Source organism: Rhinolophus sinicus, linkage group LG10 (genome assembly GCF_036562045.2).
Source record: "Rhinolophus sinicus isolate RSC01 linkage group LG10, ASM3656204v1, whole genome shotgun sequence".
In the NCBI taxonomy this organism is placed as follows: Eukaryota; Metazoa; Chordata; class Mammalia; order Chiroptera; family Rhinolophidae; genus Rhinolophus; species Rhinolophus sinicus.
The window spans coordinates 14175582-14193412 of record NC_133759.1 but is presented as its reverse complement, the minus strand read 5'-3'; the positions used below and the strand labels follow the sequence as shown (position 1 = coordinate 14193412).

Sequence of the window (17831 nt, the reverse complement as noted above, 5' to 3'; positions counted from 1 at the left end):
CATGGCTTTTTCTACTTGGCATATTTTTGTTCACACCCCGGATTTGAGCTGATCGGCTTATAAACAGGTGGTTTGGGTGCGTAGGGGGAAATCTTTGGGCTCTTTATGGCTGTATTTCCAGAATATGCTTTTAAAGATTATGGCCAAATTTCCCTTGATTGAGGAGGGTAATGACTAAAAGCCTCAGTCATTTATGTTTCCCTTTCCAATATAAGACGTCTTATTAATTTACCCACTGAAAACATTAAGATCAAAGAGATCATAAATGCAGCACGAGTGCTAGTTCAAGAACATAAAATTCAGCTATTTCTATTAACACAAAGAGTTTGGGACAATGTCTTTGAAGGCAAACTCCAAAAAGTGTTAAGCATTGTTTCTTTTTCTTTTCTGTCCTTTTTTTTTTTTTAATGACTATATAGAATATCAATGCAAATAGGCCGATATTTAGTGGGAAATGGCTCAATCAACTAAGACTTACAGAATAAAAACTTTTCATCATCTTGGTAGTAATATCAAGAATGTGGTTCGTGGACTCCAGATAATTCACTGGGACTGTGTAAATAATTTTAGGCAGGTTTGTCCTTGGGACCCAGGTAGCCCATCAGTACTTACAAATCATTTTAGACGAGCCTGTCCTTGTACAAATAGTGCTGCATTTAGAGTTCCTGGAGACCCCTCTCTATTCCATTCAAAGGCTTTTGCTGGACTTTTCAGTGACACGAAGTTGAAGACATAAACACTGTTTTATATAGTTAACGGGACCAGCTCTTTTATGGTGTGTTTTTATAAGTCTAGAGGATTTATTTGTTTGTTTCTTTGAGGTTTTCTTTGAAACTGCAGTTTAGAGTAGTCCTTGAAGTGTAATCTGTAAGGCCTCAAGTTATCTGTCTCTAGGGGAGGCAGGGACCTGGGCAGAAAGATGGACCCCATATATCCAAGTTCCTGGGACCAGAGGTTGACATTTTATGTTCAGAAGAAGCTTTGCCCTCCCTCTCATGCTACACAAAGATGTAGGGCAAGATCCCCTAAATTTGTGGCTACCCCAACACCCCCTAAATTTGTTATGCCTTACTTTTCATCCCGTGAATAAAAAAATTCTTGATGAGAATCATTGATCAGCCCTGTTCCTGTCCTTTCTGAGAGGTGGGCCATGCTCTGTGCTTTACTGCCTCTATTTCATCCGGCATGTCCACACAATCACCCTCTCTCACGTAGCCCACTCTCATCTCCCTCTCACTCGCACACTTCTCCCATCAAGTACTCCATCCATCCTTTAATTTGATAGGGAAAGGTTTCTTCTTTCTGTGAATTTTCATAGCACTTTGTGTCTCGTTAGGTTGGTGTTAGAAGCATTTGTAAACAGCTCTTGTCTCCACCTGAAGAAAACTTGTAAACTCCCTATGAGGTAAATGATATCTTATTCATCTTTATAATCCCTAGTGCACTCTACCCTGTACAGAGGGCGTTCTAGATAAGTGTTGAATGAATGAATGAATGAATGAATGAATGAATCAGAGTTGTTTAATACCTATGTACATATTCCTGTGCCAGGTAAAAAATTATTGTGGAAGATTTATTAAAGAATGACACGGTCTCCACCCGTGACACTTGTAGTAATTAGGCATCACAAAATATGGGGGTTTCAGTTATCTACTTCTACGTAACAAACCACCCTAAACTTAATGGTATAAAACAACAGCCATCTTATTGTGCTCACAGTTTCTATGGGCAGGGAATTGGACAGGGGACATTAGGAATGGCTTATCTCTGTTTGGTTTTTTTGCTGTTGAGTTGTATGTGTTCCTTATATATTGTGGGTATTAACCTCTTATTTCATATATGGTTTGCAAATATTTTTTCTCAATCCATAGGTTGCCTTTTCATTTTGTTGATTCTGTTCTTTTTGCTGTGCAGAAGCTTTTTAGTTTGACGTAGTACCACTTGTTTATTTTCACTTTCATTGCTTGTGCTTTAGATGTCATAAAAAAAAAAAAATAATAATAATTGCCAAGACCAAGGTAAATGAGCTTTTCTCCTATGATTTCTTCTGGGAGTTTTACCATTTCAGATCTTTCATTTGAGCCTTTAGTCCACATAGAGTTAATTTTTTTGAGCAATATAAGGTAAGGATCTAGTTTCATTCTTTTGCATGTGAATATCCAGTGTTTCCAACACCACTGATTGAAAAGACTGTTTTTCCCCAAGAGTATTCTTGGCTCACTTGTCAAATAATTGTTGATAGTACAGGCATGGGTTTATTTCTGGGCTCTCAACTCTGTTCCATTGGTCTATGGGTCTATTTTCATGCCAGAAACAGACTATTTTGACTACTATAGCTTTGTAGTATAGTTTGAAATCAGGAAGTATGATACCTCCAGCTTTGTTCTTCCTTCTCAAGATTGCTTTGGCTGTTCAGGGTCTTTTGTGGTTTCATACAAATTTTAGGATTTTTTTTTCCATTTCTGTAAAAAATATCATTGGAATTTTGATAGAGATTACACTGACGCTATAGATGGCTTTTGGGTAGTATGGACATTTTAATAATGTTAATTCTTCCAATCTGTGAACACAGGATATATTTCCATTCATGTCTTCTTCATTTTCTTTCATCAATATCTTGTAGATCTTTTACCTCCTTGGTTAAATTTATCCCTGAGTATTTTATTGTTTTTATGCTATTTAAATGATATTGTTTTCTTTATTTCTTTTCCAGATAGATTTCATATTTTTAGGGCAGGGCTGTTTAATATTATATTTACCCGAAAGGAAGATGAGATTCTTTTTCATTCTCTAAATTGTTTAATTAAAACTTACAGGTCTTCTTAAATTTGTACATAGTTTCCATCTAATGGCCAGGTGGGAAAGGAAATAAGGCTTACCCAAATATCAGAGGGAGAAATGAGAAGGAAAGATGATAAATGATTTCTGTTCTTTTTATTATCTACTGGTGAGGATTCCAGAAATGTGATGGTAGTTCAGAGTATTCTGCTGTGTTCCTGACAACTTGAACAGTTTCTTGGGATCATATTGGTGAACTCTGAAATGATACATATACAGACTTAATTTGTCTCTGCCTGACTTTCACCACTCAGAGAAAAAGAATACCTGTGGTGAGATTAAACCAGATAACCTATAAAAAAGCATGTGTCCCAGTCCTGAGTATTGATGATTGATCAGTATTAGTTGAATTCAGATGTGACAGCTGCCATGCTGAAGGGAAAAAAAATGAAAGTAGACCTCACTCAGAGCATCCATTTACCAATGTTTCAACCTTTTCCACAAATAAGAACTGAGTATCTGTCTCCTTTTATTGGATTAGGATTTCATAGTACCTAGTAAACCCAAAAGCTCTAGCTAAGAGGTGTAATAAATGGTATTTTTTAAGTGGTTTAATATGGCTTTCATGGATAGGTATGACATTGTTTCTTCTGAGTGTAAAGATATTTAAAATGGCCAAGGTTAAAAAGGAGGGGAGATATGAAAAGAAGAGCAGTAAAGAAGTGTGAGATATAAAAACTGAAAGGAACTGATGTAGAACAAAAATAATACTTTAAGTAAATGCTTAGTAAGATGTTCAAATGTATATTGTGCATCGACTGTAGGTGTAGGATCAATCTATTGACTAAAGCCACGTTTCTTAAGAGGGGTGATCTCAAATTCACCAGTGCCTTAATTTTTGGATAAATGTCCATTTAAATTCATGGACATCTCAGTAAATGAGACTGTCTACTCTGTCCCATGCTGGCCTCTGCTCCCAAAGAGTTCAGTCTAGTTTGGTGGTGATGCTGGTGGTGGAGGAATTCGTTAACCAGTAAATGTCCTGCATTGTTTTAGATATCGTCTCGAAAGGACAAGGCACAGTGGGGACAGGAGAAATGAGCCACCCCTGGGGGAATCAGGGAAGGATGAGTTGCAAGAAACAGAGATTCAACTATAAGGAATGCCTGTGGGGGTTGAGAAAGATGAGGACAGAGGGAGGGTGTCCATTGAGTTTAACAACAGGGCAGCTGTTGGTTATCTTGTCAAAACCAGTGGAAATGGAGTGGCAAGAAGGAGAATGGAAGAGACCAAAGAGCGAACAAGTTTTGATGGAAGTCACAGGAATTTTAATGACCTTGTTTTATTACAGGGTTGAGGGGAGCTACTTTCTTCACTTGCTAAGCTGCAAACTGTTCAAAGCACTTGCACTGGTAGTTGGTCCCCAAGCTGAGCAGATAGGCCTACTGTGGTTTAAGTAACTTAGAAATCTTGGGGGGTTGGTTTTTTGACTCTCTTCTTTATTTCAGTCATGGCTCAGGATTTTCACACACCACCAAGGTCAAGGGCAAGCTTCTCAGCTTTCTAGATACCCTCTCAGGGCTCGTGAAGCAGCAGGCCTGCCCTGGGAAGGTCAGGATTCTTTTTGTGAAAGCAATGAACACTACATGTGGCCCAGAGAGCCCGACTCTCTACCCTTTCCGTCTTATGGACTCACACAGGGAAACAGATGCTTTCATATAACTCTCAGCATCGAAGCAGCTTTGCTCTACCCTGGCCCGAAATATCTATCCAGGACCAAATTCTTAAAACCCCAGGGGTCTTGGGGTGATTTTGAGCCCAGGCGTTGAACCTGTCATAAAATGTAATGGGTGGTATATTTTTAACTGCTGAGACCAGGGAGTTCATACAACCTATGAAGACCAAAACAACATAATGATTCTGTTTGCAGTTTTTGAAGCATATCTTGAAGCATTTCAGAAACCACAGGATGGTCTCTCTCATTATATCATTTACCATTAAGACAAAACTTGAATGTTTTTTGCACGTGGGCCCCTTGGGCGGTTGGGAGAAGCCTATGAACCCCTTCTCGGAATGTTTCTAAGTGCATATAATAAAATACATAGAATGATAAAGAAACCAATTACATTGAAATTCAGCTGTCAAAATGTAAAAAAGAATACCCCCACTTGTGGTATGGTAATACCTTTTTAAAAAAAATTAATGCATTAAATAATTGAAGTACTGAGGAACGTAAACCATAGTTAAAGGTCTCTACAACTGCAATATGATGTGAAAATAACCCAGATTTCTACTGATGACAGTCATGGGTCTTTTTAATAGTTCTGTGGTTTGCTGCCTACATTTACAATGAAAGTAAATGCTAAATTTCAGTTAGAAGTTCATAAAAATAAAGGCATACATTTTTTTCTCCATCAAGTTCACAGGCCCCCTGAATTCTAGGTTCAGAACCTCTGGTTTAAGATATAATTTTGATTGAAAGTAGGAAAACAAGCCAAAAAGTGTGTAGTTTATGTAAGGGGTGGTAATAGATTATCAACTTTTCAGGGCGGAGAAGCTCATTATTAATTTTGCGATAGTCCAAGTCCCAGCTCTTAACTGCACTTTGTAAAACTCAGTGCCTCGTGTTCTAGACGCAAAGGTGTTTCATAAACAGCTCTAAAATAAATAAATAAATAAATGAAACGTTTTCTTTAAAGGAGGCCTGGGGCTGATCTGTATCTTTAATCCACCCCTGAGCCCTAAGACTTACTAGTGGAGAGCTCGCTAGCTCTGTTATTTTTGAGAGTAAATACAAAGAAGGGCAAAGTAAATCTCTGAGTTGAAAGTAATGGAGAGAAATGGTCAAAATGATAACCTGCGTGTAATCCCCACACTTCTGCAGGATTGACGTGGATCTGCTTGCATTTTGGTCTTACGTGAGCTCTGGGCCATCACTCACACTTTATCTCGCCTTTCTCACCTGTTTAAGGATGTTGCAACCAACAAATTCAGTATGGAATTTATTACATGGTATCTTGCATCCGGTTCCCCAGAAGCAGAGTCAGAGATGGGGATTACTGCCAGAGATTTATGGGGGAGGGGGGTGTGCTCTCAGAAGGAGGGAAACAGAATGGGGCAGGGAAAAGGCTGAGTAAGGATGTGGTCTCAGGAAAAGGCAAGCCTCAGCCTGGTCCCAGGAGGGAGTGCTGGAAAGATGAGTCATGCCCCAGAGCTTATCCACCCAGAGGCCAGCGGGATGGGCTGCTACAGCAGTGCATCAGCGAGCCAGGGGCGGGGGGCATGTATGAGTTTTCTATGCTACATAAAAAATTGCAAGTTTAGCAGCTGAAAACAACACACACTTATTATCTCACAGTTTCTGTGGATCACGAGTTGGCACAGTTCAGCTGGGTCCCCTGCTCAGGGCCTCAAAGCTCAAATCCAGGTGTTAGCTGGGTCTCATTGGAGGCTTAGGGTCTTCTTCCAGGCTCGTGTGGTTGGTGGTAGCATTCACGTCCTTGCAGCTCTAGAGCCCATGGTGACTTGCTTCTTTAAGGTCAACAGGAGAGTGTCTCTCCTGTGTCAAGTCTCTTAGCTTCGAGAAGACCTAAGCCCTTTTGTAAGGGGTTTTTGCCTGAGTAGGCCCACCCAGGTAATACGCCTTTTGATTAATTCATATTTAGCTGATTTGGGACCTTATTTACATAGGCAAAAAATCCCTTCACCATTGCCATATAATGTCACATAATCACAGGCATGATGTCTGTCATATTTACAGTCTTTCCCACACTCAAAGGGAGGGGATCATACAAGAATGTGGGCTATTGGGGGTCATCTTAGATTTCTGCCTGTCGTGTGGAGGCATCATATGGAGGGCATCTCTGGAGGAGACCACTCCCATCAGCCATATGCAGTCCTCCTGGGAAGGTTGTAGATGTGAGCTGTTAGTAGCCAATGGCCACTAGGCAATGGAGGCACCAGCTACTAAAGGGCATCTGGGCGGGGCACTAACAGATGTCTGCTACATGTGGGAACCTCCTGACATCTATGGCTTTCAAAGTGGAGCTGATGTGGACCGAGCTGCCTTGAGAGCCTGGTTTCTGCCCCTCATGCGTCTGTGATCTTACAGTTTGGCAGTAGATAGTCACAAGGACAGATCATTATATAATACATTGTGCACCCAACGCTGGCTCTGAAAGCCAGAGTCTGAACAGGGAGGAATTGTCGCCTGCAGACCAGCATCTCCTGGGACCTTTCAGGGCCTGACTGGGTCACTTTCGAGACCATTTGCATCTCTTATAATGCTGCCTTCTCTGCCACATTTCCTTCCCAGTAAGAGTCTGGGATTCACCGGGCTATAGGTCGCGTCCTTCCTCACCTCGGTTCAAAGACTCCCGGGCTACAGCTTCCCTCTCTGCTCCCTGCTGTAGTCTTACTCCCTCATAGAGTCCAGAGGCGCAGAATGAAGAGGGATGCTGGCTCTGTGATCCTGGGGAGTCTCTTCCCCTCTTTGGCCTTCAGTGTTTTCATCTCCATCATGCAGGCTTTCCAGGTGGTCACCGAGGATTCTCCTCGGGTGTGCCAAAGAGTTGCGGTCAGATGTTGAGCAAGGGGGGACTCTGTCTCTCCCTACCTCCAAGTCCACATTTTATCTGTATATCATTACATATGTGTAGCTATGAATTCCTCCTGCCCCAATTTTGGTATCGCTGAGGTACTGTTTAAGGTCAGGTTCCATGGATGCAGACCTGGAGACAAGGGATTTTGTTTGTTTGGGATTTATTGAGGGGGTGCTTTCAGGAGAAGGGAATGAGGGGAGCAGGATGGGGCAGGGAAAGGAGCTGAGTGAGGATGGTGTCTCAGTTGGAGACCAGCCTCAGCCCACAGGGCAGCTCTGGGGCATGAAGTGCACCACAGAGTTGTCCCACCTTGAGGCAAGGGGCACCCCCTTGTGTACCCCCATGTCAATCGGTTATTGCTCGTGGGGAAGGGTGGGGCATAAAACCTCCTAGATGAGGTGGCTCCCATTTAACCAAGGACAGTGTTCTATAGAGGCAGTTGTGAGGTGATGGCAACTGACATGCAGCTGGGGATGGGTGCACCAGCCCTGTAAAGACCCTGTGCTCCTCCCTTTCCATCCCGAGTCAGTTCTTCAGATTACCTCTGGGGCTCTTATCCTAAAGTTGACTTTTAAAATTTATAAGTCTATCGCCCACAGAGCAAAGGGCCGTCTTTTGGCCTCGGAGGTTCTGCGACCCGGTTCCAGCCTGCTTTCCTTCCCTGTCTGCAGCCCTTCCCTGCTCCTCACCCTCTGATCTTGCCCCCACAGACCCTTGTCAGGTGGTGGTGGTGGTGGTGGTGGTGGTGATGATAAACTAACTTTCAATGAGTACCAGGAGCTCTCCAAGGTGCTTGATGTCTGTCATCTTCAACCTTTACAACAGTCATGCAAGGTTGGTTCTGTCAACCTGTTTTACATCTGGAAAAAAAAACAGGTTCCAAGAGATTAAGTGAACAACCTCATATGCTTTGTAAGAGAAGGAGCTGGAACTCCCTCAGACCTAGGACAGTCTGATACTGAAGTCCTTACTTTCTATCTTATCTGTTGCCCCCATCCTCAGAGAAGCAGTTGTCTGTTAGACCTCCATATTTTCTCCGCCAACTTATACGATAGCCCTTATTTCATTCCCCCGTCAGCTTGTGGAACTTCTAGTTTTTCTTCCAGAGCCACTTCCTCTCCAAGGACTCAACACTCCACGCCTTCCCCACTCTGGGTCAGAAGCAATTCCCTCTCGTAGGTTCCCACAGTTCTTGAATGGGCACCTTCTCCTCTGCCTATAGGCTTTTTGCTCATACCCTCCTACCTGGCTGCCTCCTCTCTTCTTCCTTCTGCCAAACATGGTGCCTGGCACAGGTACACAGCAGCCAAGTGTTGGCCGAAGGCAACCCATGTGAAGTTCTTCTGGAGGGTCACCTGTAATGTCTGTCCATACCCCCTTCCACCTCCTCCCCCCACACACACCTGTCATCCCCAGCACTCACTTGAGTGCTGTGTCCTGGCCACTGCGGCTGCATGTCCCCCTTTCAGACAAGAGCACGCTCAGTATTGTCCAAGAGACATGGGGAGCTAAAGGCAGAGCTGAGATCAAGTGCCTGCAGGCAGTTACTACCAGTGAACTAGCTCACCCTGCAGCGAGCACCACCTTCCCTCACTTCCCACGTGGCTAACAGTGTAATGAAGGTATTTCAGGCAGGGGTGGGGGAGGGGAAACACTCTTACAATACGTATATTATCTGAGGCCAGATGTATCCCAGCTTCAGAAACTTTAAATGGGAGGCTAGGGAAGTCCTTGGAATCAAGGAAAGAAAGCAATAAAAGACAGAAAAGAATTAAGTGCCAAGTTGTGTCATGAGGACACTGGGGTCCCCAGGGGCTATGGCTCAAGGGCTGGCATCCTTAAGGAAAGTCTCATAGAAGGGGCAGCCTTGAGCTGAGCCCTGAGTGTGGATCATGCTTTGCAGGGAGTGGGAACCGCATGGGCAGAGGCACACGGGGATCAGTAGTCAAACCTTAGCAGAGGCACTTGGCTCAGTTGTGTCCCCTTCCTTGAAACGTTGCTTTAGTAGGTCAATATGAAGGGAGGGGAGGTTTGCAAACCAGGATTTTCAAATGTTGGCCAAGCCAAGTGGGTCCCTTCCTCATTCTCCCACTTCTCCTGCAACTCACAGGCAGAGATAGCATAGAGTGGCAGTTAAAGACTACTGTTCACTCCCAGAGCATCTGTCCTAATGGGAGCATTGAGGTGGGCACACGGATTAGATGCAGGACTGATCGCTGAGGCAATGTGGGGAAGGGTGGTGGAGCAAGAAAACCTGCCTGGGGCAGCACTGGCTATTTTTCTTTTGTAGGTTACATTTGTAGCATTTTCTTCTGTTAGTTTCTTCCTCACCTACAAATATTTTTACCAAAGCCACCTTGGGCATTGAGGATGGGAGGTGGAGAGAGAATTAAGAGAGAGGGAGGAGCACTAGACGGAAGCCAAAATTTAGTTTCCCCTGGAGCACTTATAGGCTGGATAATCTCCATGTTGGGCCAATTCCAGCTGCTGTCATTTAGCTATCAAATGGTGCATGTAATTATCTATGATGTAATTAACATCTCTTTGCAAAGAACGTTATAAAAGATGTGGCATACACTTAGAAAATTGTTTCCAAATTGTCAAACTGTCTAGTCTTTTATTAGCATATTTTGGAATGGTTGCAGAGAAAAAGAAATAAAACAAAATCATAAAACATACAAATGTGTAAACTGAATAAAGAAGCAACCCCCCATACACCCTCAAACACAAAAACAAACCATTTTCCATATATCCAACTAGCTGTTGTTTTATCTTTGAGGAGGAAAAAGCATCAATGAGGTTATGTGATTTTCATAGATAATTTATGCAAATATGTCTATTGAAGAGTAATTGAGGCTTTCCTCCCCTTCCTGAGCACTGGTGCTTGCCCGAGGGTCAGACATTTCAGACTAATAATGATATCCATTTCTATGTAATGTATATGTCATAATTAAAATCTCTAATCTCACTGAGAAATTTTCGGAAGCAAGATACACTGATTTGCTCCCCATTTATTTCCTGTTCCCATGACAGGGTTTTTGAAGTTTTTTTAAAATTCAGCTATTTTTCAGAGCTCTCATTCTCTAGTCAATGTTTATAACTGAATTCATCCAAAGGTAAAACTTTGTCTCTTCCCAGTGTAAATCATGTCTCGTAAGACTATGATAGTCAGCTGTGCTTTTCATAAAGTTTTAAAAAAATTATTTCTAGAATTTTCTCCTTTGGTTTTAATTTAAATGTTTCTTTATTTTTTAATTTATAGGACCTGAAATGAAACCACAGTGCCTCAGTTTACCTCTTGTAAAATGGGAAATAGTTTCTTGTGACATACACAGTTCATGATAAGGATTCATTTTGCAATAGGGCAGTTTTTTACAGATTTTTATATCAAAGTTGGCATTTAAAGAATTATGGAAAAATAATCCTAGCCACCATTTATTGCTCACCTACAGGATGCAGGTCATTTTGCTAGGTGTTTTACATAACTGTAAAGATTATTTATTATATCATTAATAAATATGTTATTCCTTTCACTGGTGCCTATATGTCTCTTCCATGTATTTCTGTATTTTCTATCCTTTTTCCTCTCCATGCTTCAATATGGATATTTTCTACTGACTCACCTTCTGGATCACTGGTCTTCTCTCCTGCTGTGTCCAATCAAGAATTAAATACATCTTCTCTTGTCTTCTCAGCACCGTAGTCACTGTCTTCTGCCTGGTTTCTTAGTCTCATAACCCGGTGCTGCTGTGGAATCAGCAAACGCCTTGAGAGTAAATGTGGTGTGGACTCGTCTCCATGTGCTTCCTCTTCCCTTGGGGACCTTGGCCTTCAGGTCCCGGAGGCCTTAGCACTGAGCTTTACGTTTTTGTCTTCATACACTCATCGGACTGCCAGAAACTCAGCTCAGAAACTCGAGAACTTGGTCTCTTAGCCACCACTTTACGTTGCGTTTCTTCACCTCCCATTTCACACTGCTTACAAATCTGGAAACAGCTCAGGGGAAGAGTGCCGCTGCCAGTTGGGGTCACCTCAGTGTTCTGTCCTTCTCTTTGGGGCTGGCTTGAAAGTTTCCTGAAACCTTTAAACAGGGTGTGTGTGTGTGTGTGTGTGTGTGTGTGTGTGGTCCAGCTTTTCTAGTCATTCTCAGAGGGAGGGTAGATCTTCAATGTTACTCTATTATTACTGGAAATGCATATCCCTCAGTTTGCTTTTAACAAACCTTCAAGCTTATGAGAAGTATAATCTCGCCTATAACATTTTAGCTGCCATTCCAATCATTAGGGTCATAGAGATAAAGGAAAAGCCATTTTGCTTTTGAAGATGTCTCATTTCTAACAGTGCCCGCAAGGTAATCGTACGCAGAAGTGGAGTTGGGTGTGGAGAGCAGAGAAATAGTGAGAAGGGATACAGGGTGGAAAAGCCAAAAAGATCACATGTTTGGAAAAAGAAAAAATCCTGAGGCTTCTTTAAAAAACACTTAGAGGGTTTTCCCCAAACCAATTATCTGGCTTAATGCTAGCGGCTTATTTGCTGACCTTCTGTGTTATTTGCCGATTTAAAGTGAGGTCAGCCCTTCCTGTTTTCATTTAGTTTGCCACTGTAGCTGCTAGTAAGCTGAGAGCAGTGAAAACCCTTCAGTTCTTGGAGAAAAGCAGCTGGGAGGTAGGTTTCTAATTCCGGGTAGTGCATAGTACTCAGGTCTTGCTTGCTTAGGATGGTAGAATTGAGTCCTCCTGGGTGTTTCCCCCAAAGAGTAATGCAGCTCTTCCTTTGACCAGATAGATGGGGTCATGTGATGTGATGGTACTCAACACTCGCCAGTGAAAATTCCATGGTTCCACAGGGGAAAGGCGACAACAGACTTTGAGGCTTCTGGTTGACAACTGCCTAGATGCCCCAGGATCACAGGGCAGAGTGTCGTCTCCTCTAGTAGAAACCCATGTGTGGGTGACACCGGCCTGTCATGGGCCTCCCCTGATGGATTTCCCATCCGAGTTTCTTCTCTTTCATTGCTGGAGTGAGGTAGTTCAGGAGAAGGAAAAGCCTGAAGGGCTCTCATGAAGGAACGGGGATCCCGTCGGATGGCGCCTCCCGCCTGTTTCCCTGAGCTTCTCACTCCCACTTGTCCGCAGACCCTGTGAAGCCCTGTAGTCTCCTCTAGGAGCCCCAAGAGAGCATCTCTGCATGTGAGGTGAGCCAAGGAAGGAGGAGGATGTAGCCTAAAGGAGGGCAAAACCCTGGCAAGATGGGTGGGCAAGCTTATGGTATAGGCAGAGGGCCCGAGAGGAGTCTATATGAGTCAGTGTGGGAAAGACTGACCCTGGACAGTGGGGCAGGGACATACTTCTGTGGAGGAGAAAAGGAAGCATGGAGTTTGGGCCCACGTGTGTATATCCAAGGATGTGCCTTGTGGAGCTAGTTTGGAGACAGAGGATATCTGTGCCCTAACAAAGCTCACCATGCCCACACCTAACCTCGTTGCACACCTGCTCCTTCTCCTGGTACCCCGCGATGTGGAGTGGTATCACTGTGCCTATTCACTCACCCAAGCCGAACAGCAAAGCGTCTCCCATAACTTTCTCTGTTATCCCCACATAAGTTACTAGGTCCTATCATCTCTTCTTCCTAAATCTCTCCCACACATCTCTCCCCTTTTCTCCATCCTCGCTGCTGTGTCCTGGCTCAGGCCCTCACCATCTTTCCTCTGAACCCCAGTGGCAGTTTCCTTCCTAGCTTGCTTGTCTCCAGGTCTGCCCCTATGAGTCCACTTCCATGCTACAGTGAGATGGATCTTTCTAGAACACAGTCTTGTCCAGCCTCCTTCCTGGCCTCCCTGTCTCCAGTCTCACCCCTATCAATCCAAGAAACCAGAGAGATTTTTCTATAACACAGTCTCTAGCATTGTCTGACCCCTTCCCAGCTCTCCCTGGCTGTTGTGATGAAGTCAACCCAACCTGTAAGTCCCCCTGAGATCTGCTCTCTGCTTCAGCCTCCTTTCCCCTCACTCCTGCCCACAAGCCCAGCTTTCCCACCTTTGGCAATCACAGGCAATGCACTGGGCACCCCATACTCCCTCTGCCCTGCTAGACCAGCCACGCCTCCCGCCTGCTCTCTGTCTAATGTCTTTCTGTCTTATGACTGAGCCTGGGCACCTCCTTTGGGGGGCCTGCCAATCTTCAGTCCGAATCAGATGTCCCTCATTTGTGTCCCCAAAGCCTTCTCTGCCCTGGTGCATGTTGCATTCGATTGTCACTGCTTGCCTGTTCCCCTGAAAGTCTTTCATCTCTGTCTCCCTCGGGCCCAGCACATTGCCTGGCATAAAGTAAGCACCCAATAAATTTCAATTTGAGCATATGTTAAGTTCCCTGTAAAACTTCAGCCACTGCCAATTCTGCCACCAGTCTGGGTGGTGTTCTCCATGAGGGCTCCTTCAGTTTCAAAACAGGAGACTCCTATAGATTTTCAGCAGGAAAAGGTAGATTTTTGCCTTTTGGTCTTTCGGAATAAGTGTTTGTTCAACTTCAGAAGCTTCAGTTTGTAGTGGTGATTTTTTTTTTTTTTTAAGCAGTAAAATTTCAGCAATTACAGTCTGTGCCAAAACCCTAAGCCTCCTTCTCTACCCTCAGGAGTTCCTCCATTTAATTGCAATGCTGCACTTCCAAAAATGAAAAGGAAACCACTAAATGTTGCTGCTACTTTTCCTTTGTAGCTCAGATGGAACAAGCACAATGTGGGACGAGGGGCCATCCTTTGGGGGTGTTGGCTCATTTCTAATTGCTGCCCCCTCCTCTGCCTCCACCCATGGCTCAGTGTGGTTTGGATCCCCTCTGCCCAGAGCAACTAGGACATGGAATAAGTTGTTTTGCAAATTTCTTAGTTAAGACAGGTTCATGCAATCAGTGCCAGAGCACAGCATCTGCACCCCTATACGTCAAAATCCACAAAATCCAGAACTCATCCCAAATGAGCGATGCCATGCCTAAGATTTTCCTGCATGACGATCATGGCCTGAATAGCTGCACATTGAGAAACAGCCCTTGCTTCAAATCCTTATTTCTTAGTTGTCATTTATTGACATTCATACTTGTCTGACCCCCCTTCTGTATCCTCTTAAGTGAACAGCTGACTTTTAGGGTGATGTCAGAACCTAAAGCAGTTGGGATAATTTTTAAATAGTATTTTATGGACTTTCAGGAAAGTCATTTTGCTTTAGGTTCTAAGAGTCTGGTTCCACCACTTTAGGATGGAGTACAGTTTATTTGAGCTCCTGAACCTCAGTTACCTCACCTATAAAATGGGAGCAATAATCTACCAGCTCAGGTGTTATGTGGATTAAGTGGGATAATGCCTTGGCCCAGCGTCTTGAATACATTTGGTAGTCAGGAAGCGTTAGGTTACTTCTGTTTCCCCCATCCCCATATTCGACTTCTCCCCCAAGAGTAACATCATAACTGACTTATTTCAACATGAAGGATTAAATGCAAACACTTAAAATAGTCAACCTTGAAGAAACACTAAAAGCATTTATTCATAAAAACATGAAGATTGTACTCATTCATTATTCTCCACACCCCTGACAATCTTTAAATTCTGCTTAGCAGAGTCAGCAGGCAGAGTGGGTCTGGATCCCAGGTGTGTGTTTTGCTCCAAGAAAGGGCTGGATATTAAAGATGTGTTGCTCAAATCTGAAGTTCAAGAGAATTTTCTGAAAGCAGCTCATCCAAAGCCTCCCCCATTACTCCCTTGGACAGGTCCTGTATTGTATTTGTGCTGAATGATTGAATCTATTCCCAGCTGAATGCTTTTCCGAACACAGATATACATCATCTGCTGGTCACCCCGGAGTCATCTGGACCCCTTTGCCCTGTCCTCCACACCCCCCAGTTTAGCAGCCACAGGCGCGGCCACCTCTGTCCCCCCCACCCCCCGCCACGCCACCCTCACTTGGGCCCCATCTCCTCTCCTGGGCTCCAAGTGTGTTCTACTCAACAGCCCGGGGAGCTTTGAAGAAATAAAGGGTCCCATGACCCAATAAACTTGGGACCATCCTACTTTTTCTCAGAGACAATTGCAGTAAAAACAGAAACGAGAAATAAAACAGAATAAAAACCTTTTAACTTTGTTTAACCTGGTATCTCCCCAACTTATTTGATCACTGACCCTTTTATTTACCTCCCCCCTGGGGAACTGAGGTTCACAGAACCCATCTTGGAGGATGCTACTACAGTTCATGGGCTGCCTGCCACCCATTTGCTTGTCAGAGCAGCTTTGAGTCCAAAAGCTGGCCGGTAAGGGCATCCGTAGTCACATGCTCTGTGCCATTAAAAAGGGGCTCTGTGTACCCACATGGAACCATCTCCAGGATGTATGCTAAGTCAGGAAAGCAAAGGGTAGTGTGTGATGAGCTACCCATTGCCTGCATATGCTTAGACTGGGCGAATTCCCCAAGGCAGGCCTGTCTACCCCTGCAGAGGAGCGCTGGGTGTCGGGGAGCGATGGAAACAAACTCTTCACTGTGTGCCTCTTGGGAACTTCAGGACTTTCTCTTGTCTTGAACACAGCACTGATCTGCTCCAAACTTCACCAGCCTTCACGCAGATTGGTTCTGCTCATGGCCCTGTGGTTGGCCTCTGCCAGCCCACCCAGCTTCTCTCATGACCTGACTGGGCTCTCCTGTGTCCTGCTCCCTCCCTCCCATCTTTCCTGTGACAGAGGCAGAGCAGGGGGAACTTGGCTCATTGGTGGCACTTCTCAGACTTACGTGGTTCTACTTAGAAGCTCACCTCCCACAGAGCAGGCAGGCCCCACCTGTGGAACTACCTACTCTTGAGCCCTCCTCAAACTCTAACTTGTGAGCCTGGGGGTCCAGAGTCCCCAAGAGACAGTGACATCTTGTGCAGAAAGGCCAAGATCTCCAGGGATGAACAAATGGGCTTCAAAATCGGCCTGTGCCCTGGGGAACTTAGCGGTGCACCTTTATTTTCCTTGTAGTACACAATGGAGGCAAATAAGCCCTAGCTTGGGCATGGTGCTCATGTCTCTAGGACACTTAGCAGAGGTCCTGGCATCTCTTAGGTGTTCACTGTAGGCTTTCTTCCCCTGTCTTCCTCTGCGTTCCTGTTGTGGCTCTCAACCTCTCGTCCCCATGGGTCGTAAAGTCCTTGGGTTCCAAAGGAAAGAGCACAAGGCCAGAAGTCAGACTTTTATCCCAGATCTAGGGATGACGAGTTCTGGGAAAGACGCCGGGCCCCTCAGTGTCCTCAGGTCTCTTTTTCTCACACAAAATACATATTTATCTCAATGCAGAAGAGCTTTGATCATCAAAACAGCACGAATGCAAAGGGTTAGCACTGCAGGGAGAGCGCAGATGCGCTCCTGCCCGCCAACGAGCTCATAAGAATATTTGGAGGATGAGTAAGGTAATGTCTTCCATATGCTAAAAGAGAAGATGATTTAGCACCGTGCAAGGTAGAGAAGAGAAGCCCCCACTCATTAACAGCTTGACCTTGGACAAGACTTTAATTGTTCTCGGCCTCAGTTACCTCATTGAAAATAGGAAAGTAACAAAATCCTACCTCACAAGGGTGGTTGTGAGGCTCATATGAGACGATGCCTGTGGAAGGCCTTTGTCAACTATGAAATGCACCGCGAATGTCAGCTGGTATCAGCAGTTCATGCGCATGTTTGTTTATCGTTTCAGCGGCGAGTGCAGGACGTCATCAGTCCCATCGTGTTTGAAGCCGCCTACAGCCTGGGTGAGCACGTGACTGGCGAGGAGCAGCGGGAACTGCCGGCTCTGACACCAGTGCTCCGCTGGAAAAAGGGACAAAAGATTGCGCAAAAGAATCAGGTCAGAACTGTGAAGCTCCCAACTGGGACCCCAGGGAGCTGGGACATGTGGCAGAAGTCATGGCCCTGGCTGCCTGGGGGGCCGAGGCCAACGCACACCCCCTCTCAGGGCCTCCCTTCCCTGATCTGCAGATGATGAAATTTATGATTTTGGGTGCTGCTTCTAACAGCCACGTGATTTAAACACATGGAGGTTATTCTCAAGCAATTAGGAAATGATCCCTTTGAGGTCATGAACCGACCATTTGGCCCCTGAACTTGCTCCCTGTACCCAGACAGGGTCCAGAGCTTAGATCCGCACATAGTAGGTGCTCAGTCAATGATTTATTGGTGGGGGAGTGAGTGGGGTGGAGAAACAAGAACCTCGTCTTGCTAGAATTGGTGGTTCAATTAAAAATGCCCAACCCAAATGGGTCTGAAAGCCCGGGCACTGTGAGTGCAAGTGGGCCACCCACCCTGTCCCATACTCATCAGATCCCACGATGTGCTGTTGTGTGGAGGAGCTTTGGGGTGGGGCGGGGTGCAGGCTGGACAAGGCCACATGAGGCCAGAGTGAGCCTGTGAGCTAATTCTGTGCAGCCACACTGGCCTGGCTGCCCT

The 17831-nt window shown here is 44.8% G+C and overlaps 1 protein-coding gene across 1 annotated transcript in view; it reads left to right on the top strand.

Moving 5' to 3' along the window:
• Positions 1 to 17831, top strand: part of ITGA9 (integrin subunit alpha 9) — a 298459-nt gene that overhangs the window by 137377 nt on the left and 143251 nt on the right. Inside the window, exon 16 of the mRNA XM_019727631.2 lies at positions 17083 to 17232. Coding sequence (XP_019583190.2) covers positions 17083 to 17232 — 150 coding nt within the window. The remainder of the gene's footprint in view (positions 1 to 17082; positions 17233 to 17831) is intronic.